Source organism: Dryobates pubescens, chromosome 27 (genome assembly GCF_014839835.1).
Source record: "Dryobates pubescens isolate bDryPub1 chromosome 27, bDryPub1.pri, whole genome shotgun sequence".
In the NCBI taxonomy this organism is placed as follows: Eukaryota; Metazoa; Chordata; class Aves; order Piciformes; family Picidae; genus Dryobates; species Dryobates pubescens.
Genome location: NC_071638.1, coordinates 2,981,978 through 3,000,604, shown reverse-complemented (window position 1 = coordinate 3,000,604; position 18,627 = coordinate 2,981,978). Strand labels below are relative to the sequence as shown.

At 44.6% G+C, this 18,627-nt stretch overlaps 1 protein-coding gene across 3 annotated transcripts in view; it reads left to right on the top strand.

The window, feature by feature from the left end:
• PHF21B (PHD finger protein 21B) overlaps positions 1-18,627 on the top strand; it is a 199,633-nt gene that overhangs the window by 155,259 nt on the left and 25,747 nt on the right. For all 3 annotated transcript variants that reach the window (XM_054173900.1, XM_054173899.1, XM_054173898.1), the window contains 2 exons: positions 12,074-12,424; positions 16,756-16,878. In XM_054173900.1, the coding sequence (XP_054029875.1) occupies positions 12,074-12,424; positions 16,756-16,878 (474 nt within the window). The remainder of the gene's footprint in view (positions 1-12,073; positions 12,425-16,755; positions 16,879-18,627) is intronic.

Below are 18,627 nucleotides of genomic sequence, written 5' to 3'. Positions count from 1 at the left end.
GGGCTTCTGGAAGATTTCTTGAAAGGAAAATTACTCTGATAGACAGAGCTCAAGTTGTGTGATGCCTTTGTGTGCTGTAGAATGTGTCTGCTGGCAGATTGGTCTGTGGCAAAGCCTCTCTCTGTGTGGTAAGACTACGAAAATTTGGTTTTCAATCATTTGGTTTAGGTGTAATGCATAGCCATTAGAATGTGGAACAATATTGCTAAATGCAAGTCAGCCTTTTGTGAAACTAGAAGCAAGGTTTGTCTAAGAAGTTGCACAGGATTGTGCTGTGGAGAGACAAGAGCACTTTATGGTTTGTTTTGAGTAAGGAATAATTGAATTGGGTAAAGTTGTTATTACAGTATCAGAGGAGAAAAGGCCTATAATCCCCTAAGGGATGTCATGCACCTTTCTGGTATGTAACCCTCAGTGCTTCCAGGGGGATGTGTTAGAATGCTAGTGGAGGAGAAGAGAGATAATTTAATTCAAGTTAACTTAATCAGCATGGTATACAACCAAGCTACGGGTTTTGCAGTAGTATTTAATATTCATGGACTGCATGTGTGCAGAAAACAGAACCAAAATTGCTTTTTCAAAAGAAAGGTTTGCAGAAGCCTAGATGAAAATGTAGCCCTTAATAAATACAGTTGTTAATCTGTTTTATTCTTTATAAGCTTTTATACTGTGCTTGTCACTGCATTTGAAGCACCTTCCAGTAATGCGTTAAGCACGAAGATTAACATCTGTTGTAAGCGATTTCTTCTCTCATCCTATCCCTTTGGGAAGAAGCCTGTGCAGCTTAGATTTGTGGTTAGGCTTCCTTTTTTATCAGTTTGCTTATTCTTGATAGGCCTGCTGCTATTACAGAATCACTGAGTTGTTAGGGTTGGAAGGGACCTCAAGGATCATCTAGTTCCAACCCCACTGCTGTGTGCAGGGACATCTCGCGCTCGGTCAGGTTTCCCAGAGCCACATCCAGCCTGGCCTTAAAAACTTCCAGGGATGGGGCTTCCCCCACGTCTCTGGGCATGCCACTATATATTTCTGTCAGAGGAGTATAACAGAACATGGATATTGTAGAAACTGCTGACATTTGTGCTGTTAATTCATAGAGAACCAGGCCTGTTGCAACAGGATAAGGAGTGATGGTTTCAAATTGAAAAAGGGAGATTTAGACTAGGTAGAAGGAAGAAGTTTTTACACTGAGGGTGGTGAGACACTGATTCATGTTGCTCAGAGAGTTGGTAGAGGCCCCATCCCTGGAACCATTCCAGGCCAGGTTTAATAGGGCTATGAACAATCTGCTATAATTGAAGATGTCCCAGCTCACTGCACAGGGGATGGACTAGATGACTATTAAAGGACCCTTCCAGCCAAAACATTCTGTCATTCCATGATTCTGTGGCACCTGCCTATATGAGCATCAGCCTTACTGAAGAGAAACCCTGCACCAGAGACCTGTGGCCACTTCGGCCTTTTGTACAGTCTTTAGAGGGAGAGTAGGTTGGGATGAAATCCCAATTGCTACTTTATTGAAAGCCTGTGGGAGTCTCAGTTATGCACTAGTGGATAGATTTGATTGGTAGTCTGTGTTTCTCAGAGAAGCATGGGATTCTTGGAGTATCTGAAGTGCTCCAGGGTATATATTTCACACTGCAGTAGCACAGCCAAGGCAGAAGAAGGTATGACTAAGGTAGTGAGATAATAACTGTTCCTAATGGGTGGTGGTATGCCAGAGATAAGAAATCTGGTCTTCTGCATTATGGACAAAGTTGAATCTGTATCAATGGGGACCACACTCAGATGCAAATTTCCCTCTGTTATCTGTGCCTTCATGAGTTTCTGTGGTTATAGTCTGCTCTTAATGAAAGAGCCCATCCATGGTGGTGGGGAAGCAGAAGCAGAACTGACTGTTACTGATGCTTAAGACCTCCATTTTGAAGACCTGAACATTTTGAAAAGGGCCTGTATGGAAGTCATACCTGCATAACAGCAGGAGCCTAAAGTATCCATACAGCCCCCAGGGAAGATTCAAACCATTTTTGCACCTAACATGGTCACTGTTTTCCCAGGCGAAAACTCTTCTGTTTCTCCGCATCACATTCTGCTTTGCAGAGTATCAGGAAGAAGACATGTCCCCTCTCTCTGCTGATGCTGTTCATATGCATGTGAATGATGTGACTTCAGATTCATGTCTGACTTGGCTTTGGGCTGTGCTATTTCTCTGAGCCTCTGTGCCAGTTGTGCCAGTTTGTGGTATGAGTGGCAGGTGGATAGGAAGGGGATGCAGAAATTCACTGTACTGCTGCCTGCCCTTGGTGGGAGAGGTGATGGTGGGAGGCTGCCTAGGGTGCAGTGACCATGAGATAGTGAAGTTTTCAATATGCAGGGAGATAGGGAGGAGCACCAACAGAACCTTCACCTTGGAATTCTGGAGGGCAAACTTCAGCCTGTTTAAGAAACTTATTTGTAAAGTTCCCTGGGTAGCAGCCCTCCTCAAACAGGAGCTCTTGAAGGCACAGGAACTGGCGGTCCCCATGTGCCGAAAGATGAGCCGGCGGGGAAGGCGACCGGCCTGGATGGACAAGCAGCTCCTGGAGGAATTAAGGGGAAAAAAGAGGCTGTATCACCTTTGGAAGGAGGGGAAGGCTTCTCAAGGTATGTTCAAGGAAGTGGTTAGATTATGTAGGAATAAAACTAGAGAGGCAAAGGCCCAGATGGAACTCAAGCCAGCCACCTCTGTCAAAGACAATAAAAAGCATTGTTAGAAATACATTAACACTAAAAAGAAGGGCAAGAAGAACCTCCACACCTTATTGGACCTGGAGGGGAACACTGTGACTGAAGACAAGGAAAAGGCTGAGGTCTTGAACACCTTCTTTGCCTCAATGTTTAACAGCAAGGCTGGAGGAGTTCAGGACGAGTGGCCTCCTGAGCTGGGCAATAGGGTCGGGGAGCAGTGTGATGCCCTGGAAATCCATGAGGAATTAGTTCAGGACCTGCTGAGCCACTTGGACACTCACAAGTCCATGGGACCGGATGGGATCCATCCTAGGGTGCTGAGAGAGCTAGCAGATGAGCTGCCAAGCCGCTCTCCATCATTTTCCTCCAGTCCTGGCTCACTGGAGAGGTCCCAGATGACTGAAACTGGCCAATGTGTCAGCAAATTTGCAGATGACACCAAGCTGGGAGCAGATGTTGGTCAGTTGGAGGGTTGAAAGGCTCTGCAGAGGGACCTCGACCAACTGGACAGATGGGCAGAGTCCAATGGAATGGCATTTAACTAAACCTCATTGCCCTCTACAACTACCTGAAAGGTGGTTGTAGCCAGGAAGGGGTTGGTCTCTTCTCCCAGGCAACCAGCACCAGAACAAGGGGACACAGTCTCAAGCTGCGCCAGGGGAAGTTTAGGCTCGAGGTGAGGAGAAAGTTCTTCATGGAGAGAGTGATTGGCCATTGGAATGGGCTGCCCGGGGAGGTGGTGGAGTCCCCATCCCTGGAGGTGTTCAAGAGGGGATTGGATGTGGCACTTGGTGCCATGGTCTAGTCATGAGGTCTGTGGAGACAGGTTGGACTCGATGATCCTTGAGGTCTCTTCCAACCTTGGGGATACTGTGATACTGATACTGTGATACTGTCCCTAAGACCTTGATTTTCCTCTCCTGATGTCTGAGGTTTGGTGTGCTTCCATATTGCTTAGGCTGTCAGCAGACAGAAACAATTTTAATCATTATTTTTAATTTGTCTTTCCAGTTTTTTAATTTTGACTAGTAAAAGATTTGGGGCTGGCCAAATCATTATGATATGCCATCACTGTTGTCTAGAGGCAGGACAAACTCTTAAAGTGATGGGCACTACAAAGCAGTGGCCTCCCTGGTCTTTAAAGTAAGACCAGAATTTGAGTGCAGTGAATGCCCAGCTGTATGGATTAGTCCAGAACACATCTCTGAATGTATACAGCCAGGAGGAAAACAGACAGATGTTCACTGAAGGCTGTAAGGCTTCATGGACACTTTATATTTGAACTGAAATAAGTTAATCATAGCTGAGTATCTGTGAGAGAAGCAAGCTGACATGTAATGCTGAAAAGAGTAGAAATGGAAGAAAATGATAATCACAGTCTAGGTTTTATATTTCTGTTGTAACCCTAAACAATAACAATTGAATCCTTTCCTCAGAGGTACCTAGGTAACTGCATATTCAAGGACAGAATCATTGTGCAGAACAACAACAACAAAAAGGCAGAAATCCTTGTCAGCTTCAACCTCTACTCATTAGTTTTTGGAATAATATTGATTTTAATTTGTTGGTTTAATGGTAGTTTTCCCCTTTGCAAATGGAAAAGAGCCACTTAATGATTCATCAACTCAATAGCAGCAATACCCAAGCAGAAAGTACAGGCAGTGTAGCTGAGGAAGAAATGTATGTTTCATGAGCAATGTGGCATTTTGGGCTGGGTGCCTCCTGATGCTGCCACACAAGACACACCTCTGGTGCCCCGGGTGTCCAGCCCAGTGGGTGGGCACAGGAAGCTGTGGATTTCATACCCATAATGTCCTGCTCCCTATAAATCTATCAGCAAGGTCTCACACCTTCTCTTTCTTGCCTTGCTGCTCCTGTGGGAGACGCTCCCTATCTGGTAATGGAAGGGGAGTTATTTCAAGGCCTCTTAGGTCTGGCTAGGCCTAATGCCAAGAGGAGAAGGGGGAAGGGCAATCACAGATCTGGCCAGCTGAGATTGGCCTAACAGTGGAGGGGGGGAAGAAAGAGCCCTGGGGGTTTTGGGTGTAGCCTCAGGTAGGGAAAAAGGACATGCTGGGAGGTTTCTGGGTTTGCTGTAAGGGACTCTGTATGCTTTGGGTTTCTTTTGTCACTGTGCTTGTGGCTCTCTGTAAACCACTCACTGCTTTTCCATTTTAACTTTTTCCACCACTTCTGCAATCCGTTTGTCTGAGTCTCATTTTTCTGCCCCGGTGGGAGGCAAGGGAGGATCTGCCTCAAATCAGTCAAGTTCCTGTGAAAGTTAAGGTCTGGTAAATGGGTTCACCTGCCTGTTTCCCCCCAACACAGAGTGAGGGAAAATACCACACACACACACACAGAACTCCAGGCCGAGATAAAGAGTTGAGAGAAGAGTTTAATGTAAAATAAGATAACATAATCATAATGGACAATTACCTTAGCTTAACCTACCTGTAGTAAAAGCTCAGTGAAATGCAGGAAAGGGGGAAAAAAACCCCAGCATGAAACAGAAAAGCAAAACCAAAGAGCAACCCAACTCCCAGCTGTTTCGCTGCCATCCCTGCAGAAAAGAGCCAGTGCCCCAAACCTGGAACCCAAACCCAGCAACCAGAGCAGGAACCCTCTCACCTTACACTCTGAGCTTCAAGCCCCTTAATACTTTGCTCCAGCCAGCACTTTCATTTTGAAGCTGGCATGAGGCAGGATGGTTTTGAATAGAAACAGATTAAAACTCAAACTGTGACAAAGACTCACACTTAAACATCCCTCTCAGCAAAACTGCAGTACTAAGCAAAGCCAAAAGAGGGGGAAAAAATCACCTAAATTAAATAGCTCTGTCTTCTTAAAAATTGCACAGGAGTTATGTTATCTCTGTGTCACCTTTGTGCTAAAGTTGGCTGTGCATAACTGACAAATTGAAATACCAAAGCACCTTAGGACTGCAGTCCAGTGGAGAATGTCTGGTATAGTGCATGTAATTTAAATACGTGTGGAGATGCCACAGAGCACTTCTCGAGTCGCAGGGCACGGCAAGTAAGAGACGATCAGCGTGTGCTTAGGGGTTCTAGTTGCAGCTCTGGCCTCACTGAAGCCTATTCAAATTTGCTGTTCATTTCAGTCAGTTAAACTGCACCCTCAATAAGTTTGCAGATAGTACTAAGCTAGGAGGGAGTATTGATCTTCTGGAGGGTAGGAGGGCTCTGCAGAGGGACCTGGACAAGCTGGATTGATGGAGCGAGGCCAGCTGTATGACATTCTGACATTCAACAGCACCAAGCACTGGCTGCTGCACTTGGGTCGCAGCAACCGCTGCAACGCTACAAGCTTGGGGAAGAGTGGCTTGAAAGCTGCCCAGGAGAAAAGGCCCTGGAGCTGTTAATCAACAGCCAGCTGAACATGAGCCAGCAGTGTAATCAGGTGGCCAAGAAGGCCAACAGCATCCTGGCCTGTATCAAAAACAGTGTGACTGGAAGAACCAGGGAAGTGATTGTCCCCCTGTATTCAGCACTGGTGAAGCCATGTCTTGAGTACTGGGTTCAGTTTTGGGCCCCTCGTTACAAAAAGGACCTGGTCCAGAGAAGGGCAATGAACTTGATCAAGGGTCTGGAGAACAGGTCTTCTGAGGAGCAGCTGAGGCAATTGGGGAAGGGGAGTCCAAAAAGAGAAGCCACCTTCTTGCTCTCGACAGCTGCCTGAAAGGAGGTTGTAGCTAGGTGGGTGTTGGTCTCAGACCAGGCTGAAGATAGTAGGAGCTTATCAGGAAAGGAACCAAACACCAACCAAGCTGGAAACATTTGTATTCAGGTCAGTTGGGCAACCTGGATTTTAGAGTGTGTCATTGCTGTAAAGTTATGCAGAATCTTTTCTCATGCGTAATTTTTATTGATTAGAAAAAGAGGAGGGAGAGAGTCAGCCTTCAAGTGACATAAATAGACACAGCTTTACTGAAGTCAGTGTGCATCTGTTCATTCTGGTGAAGGATATAATTACCCCATATTGCACTCATTTTATCAGCCATTGCTAATGTTTTCTGTGTGATCCTCTAAAGCTTTTCAAGAATGAAAGCACTGTCTGCAGCTCCCAGCACTTTGCCTCTGTGACATATGAATTGTGCCAAATCCATTTTGAGTTTTTGTTTTTAAGCTCTGAGTACAAGGGTGAAGTGAAAATAAAGTGTGAATAATGGTCTTTCTCTCAAAGGCAATGTGATACCGCGTTGAGCTGAAAAATTTACTCTCGTACAGATCGGCCCTGCCAGTATGAAGGGCTGATTTATGCTGAGCACGATCCAGCTGATATCTGATATTGGGGAGGGGGAGGGCTCTTCAGTGTTGCTGACAAAGCTGTAACAAGATCCAGGGACTAGATGCTGGAGTTAGGCAAATTCAGCCTTGCAATAAAATGCCAGTCATGAGCACAATAAAATATTGTAAGGGTTTAGTTGGGCTTGCGATGAATTAATCGTTGAGACGTATTTAGTGCTTCTGTAAAAGTCAGTCTCCAGTTCCTGGGAGAAATTCTCTAGCCGGTTTGTGAGCTGGAGAATCACGATGATCCCTTTTGGTTTTGTACTTCAAGTGCACTTGTTAGCTTCCCTTCTTCGCTAGGCATAAGGAGAGCACATTTACCAGAAACACCCTTAACAATTCTCATAGCACCCGCAGAATTGCACAGAGATAACTCTTCTAATTAAATCCTGTCCTGTAGGAGTACCTGGGACTGCCCACAGAAATAGGAGGAATTGTGTGCTTTCCTTCCCTTCTTTGTCCCCCGTAGTTGTTTGGGTTGGATCTTGAGGGATTATTTTGTAGCAGCTGTTCTTTTTTTACCTTCTTTTCCTTCACTACAACAGCTCACCTGATGGGATGTAGCTCAGGAAATAGATTGCCCATGATCACGGTTGCCTTTGTCAGCGATGACACACATCAGGCTCTCCCAACTCCACCGCTCAGCAGTTCCTTCACCTCTGTGGTATTCAACAAATTGTGCTGTTGAGAGCTGGAATGATGTTTCAATCTAATGGAAGGCTTTGGGCTTCATACAGGGACATCTAGATGGAGCTTAATGATGTGGGATATACAAGAAGTCATATTAGTCACAGGAACTGATTCCCTCCTGATCTGAAACTCTTTAAAATATATGAAACTAGAGGTTGTTGAACAAAAGAGCAGGCTGCACATCTCGCAGGATTGGGCTCCCTGTTATTTCCCTGTCTGAAAAGCAGACAGCCCCTGCCTACTGAATTCTCAGATCTGGGAATATCTTCTTGAACAGTGCTCTCACCTGCAGGCTATTTGAGAAGTACCAGGGGTGTCTGAATATTGCTGCCTGAAATCAAATGTTTCTGTTATTGTGGATATAGAGGAAACTCAAAAACAACACAGCGTTGTGAAATCGTGGTATTCGAGAAGCAGCTCTCTCTTCTCCTGCTTTTAGAGCCCTGGTAGTATCACATTCTGTTTTGACAGCTGTCAGAAGTTAAATGAAAGATATTTGGGGAGACGAGGGTTGAGTTACAGGAGAATTGTTATTTGCAGCACTCGCCAACAGTTCCAGTTTGCACTTTGTAACACACATGCTGTCTGTTGTTCTTTCCCTTTCCCTCTCCTTTGCTAAACTTTTGTGCTTTTTATTTTTGTGGCTCTCATAATGGGGACTGCTGCCATCCAACCTGTGCTACTTTCAGCAGACAACATCCTTTTGATATCTTGCATGCGAAATGCAGTCCATGCCCTGCCCTGCCCTACTATTTCTCCAGTTCTTCTTCACAGACTGTCAGCTGCCAAACTTCCACTAGTGCCACTGGCCTCCTTTCATCTCCAAAATTCAAACTGCAGCTTTCCAATGAGGAAAAGGAATCCGCACTAGCTCTTTCCTTATTGTTCATTGTTTGTTAATTTATCCCCCCCACCCCCCACCCCTCCCAACACCACTTATTCTTGCAGATTACAGTAGTAGTTTGTTTCTTTAAAGTGAAACTCTGCTGCAGGTCTTTCACTTAGCTGTTTATGAAGTGCTTACACTTCGTGTTTATATTCCAGGGTAAAAGGCTCACAGCGTTAGAGCAGAGGGGGCTTCTATTCTTGCTTTCTGGTTTGGATTCGTGCCTGTGGGCTGTAGAAATAAACCTTATTTTCACTTCAGCTTAGTTTAGGTTTAACTCAGAATCACCTGAAGCTTTTTCTGTGCTCAGCCCTTTTTCTTATTCTATAACTGCAAATAAATACGCTCTCCTAATGTCAGCTGAACTAGCCGTGGAATTTGCAGATGCTTAGCGCTCTGGTGACCGCTATACCTCCTTTGCATCACACGGTGGCAGAAAACACCCGGCGTACGGTCTTGTGCTGTGCGTGCTCGCGAAGTCCCGTCGGATATTTCAGGACGCAGCACTTTTTATAAAGAACGTGTTACCTTGGAAAATGAAGTCTGTTTAATCGTGCAGCAAGAACTTCTTTTATAGCAAAGTAATATGCATTGATTGATTGACTGATTGATAAAACACACATCCGCAACTTGCAGGATGTGTTGAGGGTGTGTGTAGGATTCATTGAGATACTGCATCTGACATTCAATATATTTATGTAATAGTATAGAAAAGATAATTATGTAACTGGAATATAGAGAGACGTTTTGTTTTAATTAGGCTTTTGATTAAATATAAAGGCATAATTAAGAGTGACAGATACAGTAGATGCTGGTAGACTACATGACAGCTTTTGGCTGGGTAAAATCCTGATCTGATTTTCATCTGATCTAATCTTTTTTATAAGGATCTCAGTGACAGTTGTGTAGAATCTTTGATCTGAATTCTCTCTTTTTCTCTCCATCTGTGTGTTGATTGCTGTGTTTTTCTGTTGGTAACAGAGGTTGTATTAATTTACAGGAAAATTACTTTGTTTTAAGGAGAGATGGTAAAATTTAGACGTTAGCCAAAGAACTAAGAATTCAATTTGGATTTTTTTAGCCATATTTTGTCAAGCCTCTCAAACTGTTATTCTTTCTGTGAACACATGTCTGAGCACATGAGCATAAGCAACTTTTTAAAGGCTTACATATGAGAGACCTATATAACGCAGGAGGGAAAGGATTTTGTTATGAAAATACAAAAGTAGACACTACAAAGAGCTGCTTGTGTAACTGACTCTGATACAGACATGAACAAGTTGCTTTGAGTAACATCTCTTATTACACTAAGTGTTGTTTATGTTAGAACCCTTAGTTTTGCAGAATGCCTGGGCCAGGATGGGCTTAAACTAATCCTTTGTGCACTGCTTTTGAAAAGAAGACCCTTAAGTCGTTGTGGATATGAAGCTAATTATAGACTCCTCTTGTAACTTGGACGGGGTACTTGTCTGTTATCTTAGTAAATCAAAATCATTACATTTAGTGTGAAAAACAGGAGGCTGAGGGGAGACCTCATTGCTCTCCACAACTACCTGAAAGGACGTTGTGGAGAGGCTGCTGCTGGCCTCTTCTCACAGGTGATAAGTGATAAAACAAGAGGAAATGGCTTCAGGCTGTGATTGGGTAGGTTTAGACTGGACATTAGGAAAATTCTTTTCATGGACAGAGTGGTCAGGCATTGGAATGTGCTGCCCAGGGAGGTGGTTGAGTCGCCCACCCTGGATGTGTTTAAAGGTTGGATGTGGTGCTTGAGGGTGTGGTTTAGGGGTGAACTTTGCAGAGTAGGGTTCTGGGTTGGACTTGGTGATCCTGAGGGTCTTTTCCAACCTGAATGTTTCTGTGATTCTGTAAGTGACTGGATAGAGAAAAACCCCATTGCATTACTACCAGCATCTCTTGAATATCCTTAGTCCTAGTTTAGCGTAGTTTTGCATCATTTTGCTTGGGTCTAGGAGGCCCTCTAATATTACCCCAAAGTTGTGAGCTGAACACAGGTCCACTGCAGGACCTCGGGCAAAGCCTTCTCTTGGCCCTTCTTTGGCTCTGCTTCTTCTTTCGCTTTCCATCTGTCTCGGTTACTGACAGTTCCAACATTCTGGAGCAGGGCTGTTCTTCTGATGCACTTTTGCACTGCTCGTAGGTGTTAGGATCTGTCAGCAGTTGAGAGCTGAATTACCAAACCACACTGAGCTCACAATGTGTGTATTGCTGCACTTAATATTCACCGCGGGGACAAATGGGTACGGCTCCTTCTTGCCGCCACAGAGCATGAGGCCAGCCTTGAGAGATGAGTTTTTGATACAGCAGCAAATCCCTGGGGTTTTTTGGTTTGTTTTGTTTTTTCATTAAATTGCTTATCTGGTCTGAAGATGGAAGTCGGCGTCATTGGACGGGCTGTTGTAGACTACAGTGCGGTGACACAGGCAGCTGTTTCCCATGTCTGTCTGTTACAACTTGTCATTTTGTTTCACAGTATGGAAGGTGCCAGAAGTGACAGGACTAAATAAGCACAGAGGGAGCCGACTGTTTTATCTGGCCGTGTTAAGGAACAAGGAGGGAGTGAAGTTAACTTCACGTGAAGCAGTTTAAATTATTTATTTTCAATCCTGGAAGTGTACTTAACGTGTTGTTAAGGCAGAGCCATGTTGACAGGGGGGATGTTAATTACCCCACTGGAAACGTGTCACGTTAGCTGAAAGCAATTGTTTGCAGCTATCTTTCGTGGCTCTGGGTAAAGCCAGCAGCAATCTTCACAAATATTGGCAAACAATTCCACCCTCCAACCGTAGAAGCTCTTTCTGCACCTATCTGCAGCTGCACACTAGCTGTTCAGTTGCTGCAACAGAATATGAAGTTCAATGGCTGTGAGATTCTTTCCTCTGTTTTTTACTTGTGTGATTGGAGTGATTGTGTGATTGAACTGTTCTCCCTTAGACATGGCACATCTTAAAAATGTGAGGATCTTCATTCATTTTTGATCCACCACTCTAAGTGCATGTGCTTGCTGTTCCTGTAAATGCTTCCCCACAATTTCCTTAATGATTCACTTCCCACTCCTTGATTCATAGCAAGAGTGTTGTGTCCTTCAGAACAGGAAATTATTGCATCCATTCTTTGTGAAGGCTTACACATCCCTACTGAGAACTGGATGTGACTCGAGCAGCATTTGTGTGGATGTGTGCTAATAAAGGTGAGGAATTGACTTTTTCCTCCCTTCTTGCTCAGCATCGCAATGAATTACGGACTCCAAAATGACCTAACGGTGGAACACTAGGAATTATATCTGCAAGTAAATGAGTGTCTAGCTACTTTGAGTGGCTACACTCTGGTTTTCTAGATGCTTCCATGGTTAATGCTATTAGAGATTCTGTTGGCAGAGTGCACGTGTGCAGTTTGTTCATTATGGTGTGATGCCTAATAACATCCGACTCTCTGTTTGTAGGTTAGGCCAAAGACCCTGATTCCAGACAGCCTCCCTATCTCCCCGTGCAGAGACCAACCTTCCAAGCAGCCTCCTACCTTCCAGAAGGCAACTGTAGTCAGCATTAAAAACCCCAGTCCTGCCCTCCCGACTGCCAATAACACTGTCAGCCATGTACAGACGCCTAGCAGCCAGCCTCAAAGTGTCACCGACTCCACAGCTATTTCATCACCTCTGAGCAGCGCAGGTGTGGCGTACGCCATCATTTCCACCTCCCCCAACAATGCAACTCCTATCAGCACCAGCGCCGCTGTCTCCGTGGTCAATGACAGCATTAAAGTGCAACCACTCCTCATTAGTGCCGACAGCAAGGTAGGTTCTGCTCTTGACAGCTTTTCAATTTTTTGTTAGCAAACACAGGAATTACATTGCAGATGTAAGCAGAATGTTCCCCTGGGACTGCATGGCCCTGTGCAGTGTGGTGTCAGTGGTTCCTTTTGAAGAAAATAATCAGCAAGCAACGGGAAAATTCTTAAGGGAACACGTGGATGCTGGTAGACTTTTATTTGTGCTCAAGCATATTTGTTAGTGGGAACAAAATGCCTCATTGTACAGCCTGATGTTAATGGGATTGTGTGATCTTCCATTTGCTTAAACCGATCCTCACTAATAATATCCCTGAATTCTGTGCAGGCTCTCATTTCCTATGGATTCCCTCTTCAATTATACAGTCATACTCGTTATGTCAACTGACCCTAGGGAGCGTAGAAAGTAATCAGGCATTCCCCTCTACACTTCAGGGGAAGACCAAATGAAGTCAGAGCAAAGGGTTTCAAAACTGATCAGCAGATGAATCAGTAGGAAAGAATCAAGTTATGAAATACTCGTCTCTTCTTTGGACTGCTTTTCAGCTTTGAAATGCGAGAACTTCAGCACTCTTCCACCAGAAGCAGATTCAATAAAGGATGCCAGCAGACAGTTGCTGTAATTTGCTGGTGGGATCCTGCTATTCTGGGTCATTTTGGTAGCACAGGTTCTCATACAGTGCTGAAAAAGAATATGGGATGCAGAATGGCTTTTGAGGTAAATAAAAGCACGCATCTCTTCCTCTCTTTTCTAACATAATTTATTTTTCTCTTCCTTAAACTGGCAACTGGTTAAGAAAACCGTCCCTTTTTATGCTCTTGAATCTTCTAGAGTGATTGAGTTGAGATAAAGCATCTAACAATTCAATAACATTGATTGAAAGTTAGAAATTAAATTAAATCCAGCCTTCAAATCACCAAGAAGATGAGCTTAGGAAGGTCCTCCATGAGGCTTTGGTTAAGGGTATAAAATCACACTTGTGGTTCTGTGGTCAGAAATTGCCCTTCACTGCCTTTAATTTAATACCTTCTGAGGTAATGTTATCTGCACTGTGTAAATGTTCCTGTGGTAATTCAGGTGCAAGCAGCTGGATGTACTAACATGCATGCATATAGAATGGAATGGAATGGAATGGAATGGAATAGAATAGAATAGAATTAACCAGGTTGGAAAAGACCTTTGAGATCATCGAGTCCAACCTATCATCCAACACCACCTAATCAACTAAACCATGGCACCAAGCACCCCATCCAGTCTCCTTTTAAACACTTCCAGTGATGGTGACTCTACCACCTCCCTGGGCAGCCCATTCCAATGGGCAATCACTCTTTCTATGAAGAACTTCTTCCTAACCTCCAGCCTAAACCTCCCCTGGCACAGCTAAGGACTAGGTTGCCTGGGAGAAGAGACCAACCCCCACCTGGCTACAACCTCCCTTCAGGTAGTTGTAGGCAGCAAGAAGGTCTCCCCTGAGCCTCCTCTTCTCCAGGCTAAGCAATGCCAGCTGCCTCAGTCTCTCCTCACAGGGCTGTGCTCCAAACCCCTCACCAGTTTTGTTGCCCTTCTCTGGACATCTTCCAGCAAGTCAACATCTTTCCTAGACTGAGGGGCCCAGAACTGGACACAGGACTCAAGGTCTGGCCTAACCAGTGCTGAGTACAGGGGCAGAATGACCTCCCTGCTGCTGCTGGCCACACTGTTCCTGATACAGGCCAGGATGCCACTGGCCTTCTTGGCCACCTGGGCACACTGCTGCCTCATGTTCAGCCTACTATCAACCAGTACCCCGAGGTCCCTTTCTGCCTGGCAGCTCTCCAGACACTCTGACCCCAGCCTGTGGCACTGCATGGGGTTGTTGTGGCCAATGTGTAGAACCTGGCACTTGGATGTGTTCAATCTCATGCCCTTGGACTCTGCCCATCTGTCCAGCCTGTCATGGTCCCTCTGCAGAGCTCTCCTATCCTCTAACAGATCAACTCCTGCCCCCAGCTTGGTGTCATCTGCAAATTTACTGATGATGGGCTCAATCCCTCCTGGAGATCATCATTAAAGATACTGAACCAGATGGGGGTCTGTGAATAATTCCTATAGATCCACAAGAGATCTGTGTAGTAATTTCTATAGGTTAAAAACCAGAAGTCATTTTCCTTTAAAGCACATATATTAATTTTGTTCATGCAAAACTGAACATAGACTGATCACAAGACAAAAATGCTGAGTGTGGCCTCTGATCTCAGTTACATGAGGTCTTCCTCCCCATCCACATGGACTTACTCTGAAATACCACTCGTATGACTGAGAGCAGGCTGTGGTTTTGAACACGTAGTAGTTCCATCTCTTCTACCTGTATGCAAAATAGAATCAAAGAAAAGACCTTAAAAACACGTCCAAGAAGATGATCAGAGGGCTGGAGCACCTCTCCTGTGAAGACAGGCTAGGAGAGTTGGGGTTGTTCAGCTTGGAGCAGAGGAAGCTTTGGGGAGCTTTTCAATGTCAGCATTTCAATGTCTGAAGTGACCTACAGGAAGGCTGGAGAGGGACTGTTTACAAGAACATTGTCCTGGATTAATACAGCTCAGGAGTTTACTGAAGTGATACAATGCATAATTACCTGAGCCTGTTTGCAGAAAAGCACAGCAACATGCAGAAGCAGCAGCAAAAGCCAACGATCCCTCCCACCCAAGCTCTCAGCAGCCAGCCCACCCCCCAAATCCAGAACCTGGAAGCAGCAACTGGAAACAGGAAGCCTCTCACGTTGCAATCTGGACTTCAACTTTGTTCCAGCCACCACTTTCATGTTAAAGCTTATGTCTTTTGGGAACTTCCAGGATGACAACACGCTTTTTCCAAATAGTTTACCACTTTGTCAGGGTTTTGCACTTGTTCAGGGGTGAAATTCCAAAACACCAGGGGTGAGCACCATCCTAGGCTTTTGCCCGTGCTCTACCACACCCTCTGCCATTCATAGTCATCCTATCCAGCTTCAGGTCAGATCTCCAGGTGATATTCTTGGGAAAGACCTGCATCACTCTGGACAAGACCTGGCCCGTCAGCTGGGTGAGATTACATCTGCATCAAGTGGCTAGTGGAAGAGCCATGCTATAGTATGCCAGCAACCAGCACAGCAACACCATAGCATTAAACTGCTTTCCTGAGATGATGAGCACCACTACACAGAGCACATTGATTACAAGTGCACATCGTCTCCAGCTGCCCCTGGGAAGAAAGTACATCAACATAGCCAACATACCACAGGGGGAAAAAAAAAAGTATATAAAACTCTCTTAACAAGCCTCAAGCCTTAATTGAATCCTCTAATTATCTCACTTCTTGTTATCTCAGCCCTTTTGTCTCCTGCTAGAATAGACTGTCTTGCTTAACATAGCCCACTCTCTCACAGGCAAGCCATCCCTCCCCTCCCCAACAGGAGGAAAAGTAACACCAAAAAAGCTCTTCTGGGTTGAGATAAGGAGTTTCCTGGAAATGATCCAATGCACTGCAGTTACCTGAGCCTATCTGCAGACAAGCACAGCAAAATGCAGAAGCTGCAGCCGGTGACCTCCCCCACTGAAGCACGCAGCAGCCAGCTCAGTGGAAAAGGCCAACACCCCCAAAACAGAAACTGGAAGCAGCAACCAGAACAGGAAGCCTCTCATGTTCCAATCTGAACTTCAAGCCCAGTGATCTTTTGCTCCAGCCAGAACTTTCAGTTTGAAGCTGGCGTGACAGCAGAATGGTATTCGATGTCAGCAGCAGATTCAACTCAGCCCATGACAGGCATGTAGCGATAGGATGAGGGGCAATGGTTTTAAACTGGAGCAGGGGACATTTAGGTCAGATGTAAGGAAGAGGTTCTTCACAGTGAGGGTGGTGAAATACTTGAACAGGTTGTCCAGAGAAGTGGTGAAGGCTCCATCCCTGAGGACCTTCAAGATCAAACTTGATGGGGCTCTGAGCAAGATGACCTGTGAGGGTCCCTTCCAACCCGATGCATCTATGATGCTATGAGAATCACTGACACGAATGCTAAAGCTAAGCTGCTGAGTCAGCTTCAGAAGTCCTCTAAATAGAAAGTGTCCTAATTTTCAGAGGCACTGATCAAGTGGCTCCCTTAGACTTCAGCAAGCTTATGAAGCACCAAAGTTAATTTTCAGAAAAGTATGGATTTAGTAGCCTAGCCTAGGTGTCCATTTTTTAATGGTTTTGGCTTTTGATTTGCATTTGTTGTCTGTAGGGGTATCAAGTAACTCCCTTCAAAAAGGAATAAAAGGTTCCAGGTTGAAAAATCCAGTTACCTACAGTGAATTTTCTTCTTTTATTTGTGCATTCTCTTTTAGGTTATCATTATTCAGCCTCAAGTCCAAACCCAGACAGAAAGTAAAGTGGAGACAAAGAAACCTCCTGAAGAGTCAGCTCAGGGACCTCCTGCTACCAAAAAGAAAAAGGAGGAAAATCCAGAGGTGATCTTTTTTTTCCTTTCTTTCTCTGCTTTTGTTTTGTTGTTAATAAGTGTAGTGGTGTGATGCTTCAGCCCACCTGCACCAGCAGTAAAGCACAGGTAACCCAGTCAGAGAAGCGAATGAGGGCTGTATTTTACAAGCAATAATGAAAATGCAATGAATATATACAAAGTATACAGTATTCACAATATTAGACAAGGGTTTACAGGAAATAACACAAACACAGAAATCCCCCTCGCTGGAGGATCCCACCTTGGGTTCCCCCCAAACCCCTCCTTCCCTTTCCCCTGGTAGTTAATTAGGTGAAAAAGGAGAAAGAGAGAGAAAAGGATATTAAGGGAAATTCATTTGCTCAAAGCAGTTGTTAGGAAAGTTAGTTTCTCTCATCTTACCGGTTTCAGTCCAGGGTCAGTTGCATGCTCTCTGGCCAAGAAATGAAAAGTCAGACAGACTGAAGCTGGAGTGAGTGAGAGAAAAGAATGTGAGAGAGATTTGCTGTGGTACATCTCACATCTGACCAATGAAATTCGTTTGGAATTAATCTTTGTTTTCCTTTTTGCACCCAAACATTCAGCTAGAGAATTCTGCAGCTGTCCTTTCCTTAGAGGCACAGCCTAAACTGTCACAATAAGTCACCTACAGTATGGTTAAGTTATGGGGGGCAAGTATAAACATTTTTCTGTGTTCATATGCAATTACTGCACTTCTGCTCATAATTCTGCCAACTCCTCATCTTTAATCAAGCTGGTTTCCCAGTAAGGTGCTCTGACTAATTTGGTTAATTCAAACCTTTGGTGGCACAAAATATGAGTTGTATGTCTTGTAATAATCTGGACACCTTGCCTGGGTATAGCTGTATTTTTGTGAAGCATAAGAGATTTCCTTTTATGTTATCAAATGTATAACATCAGGCTCTTACAGGCTGTCTGTGAGGTTGAATTGACATTTCTAGGATGAGCTTTTGCATCTTCTTGGAAATGAATCTTGCCATTTTTAGGTTGTATTTAACAATGCAGGTTCTGACGTTGACTGTGGACGTGTCTTCCAACATGCACACAGATCTTTTTTGCTAGTCTGAACTATATCACAATCCTTCAAACTGAGTAAGAGAGTAGAAAGCAGGTTGCAAGAGTGTGGCAATGCCAGCGACGAGCAGTGTGAGCAATCTGGCAGTGCAGGCCTAGAGCCTGACATGGTGCTAGGCCATGCTCAGCATAAGTGCAGAGCCAGCTAGCAGTGTACCAAACAGTGCTGTGCCTGCAGCATGTAACTAAAACAGGGCACTGGTAGCTATAAACACAGCAAGTTATCTTGGGACAACAGGACATGCACCTGCATCAACAAACCTTGCATGTCATTAGTAGTTGGACCAATAATCTATAACAGTGTGATGTGTGGTCACTCATAGGGAGCCAATGAGTCCATGCCAACGAGGCACTAAGTTGTAGCAGTTCCCTTGCTAGGCACTTCTGCCTTTCCTATCCCTTCTTCTTCCATGCCTTACTTTACTGTGCTATACTCACACCCTAGGCCTGCACCATAGGCCTGCAATACTGGAACAATAAAGGATCAATACTCGATCATATTGGTCAGCTGTATTGATTCCAATCACCGTTGTCGATACAAGAGTAAATCTCTTTCCTGAACTTTATTTGCAGTGTAAGCATAAAAATACAAATCAGAACTCCTTGTAGAAATGTCTCTACAAGGAGAGGCTCTGTTTAACAGGCGTGTGGGGGGTTGATTCAG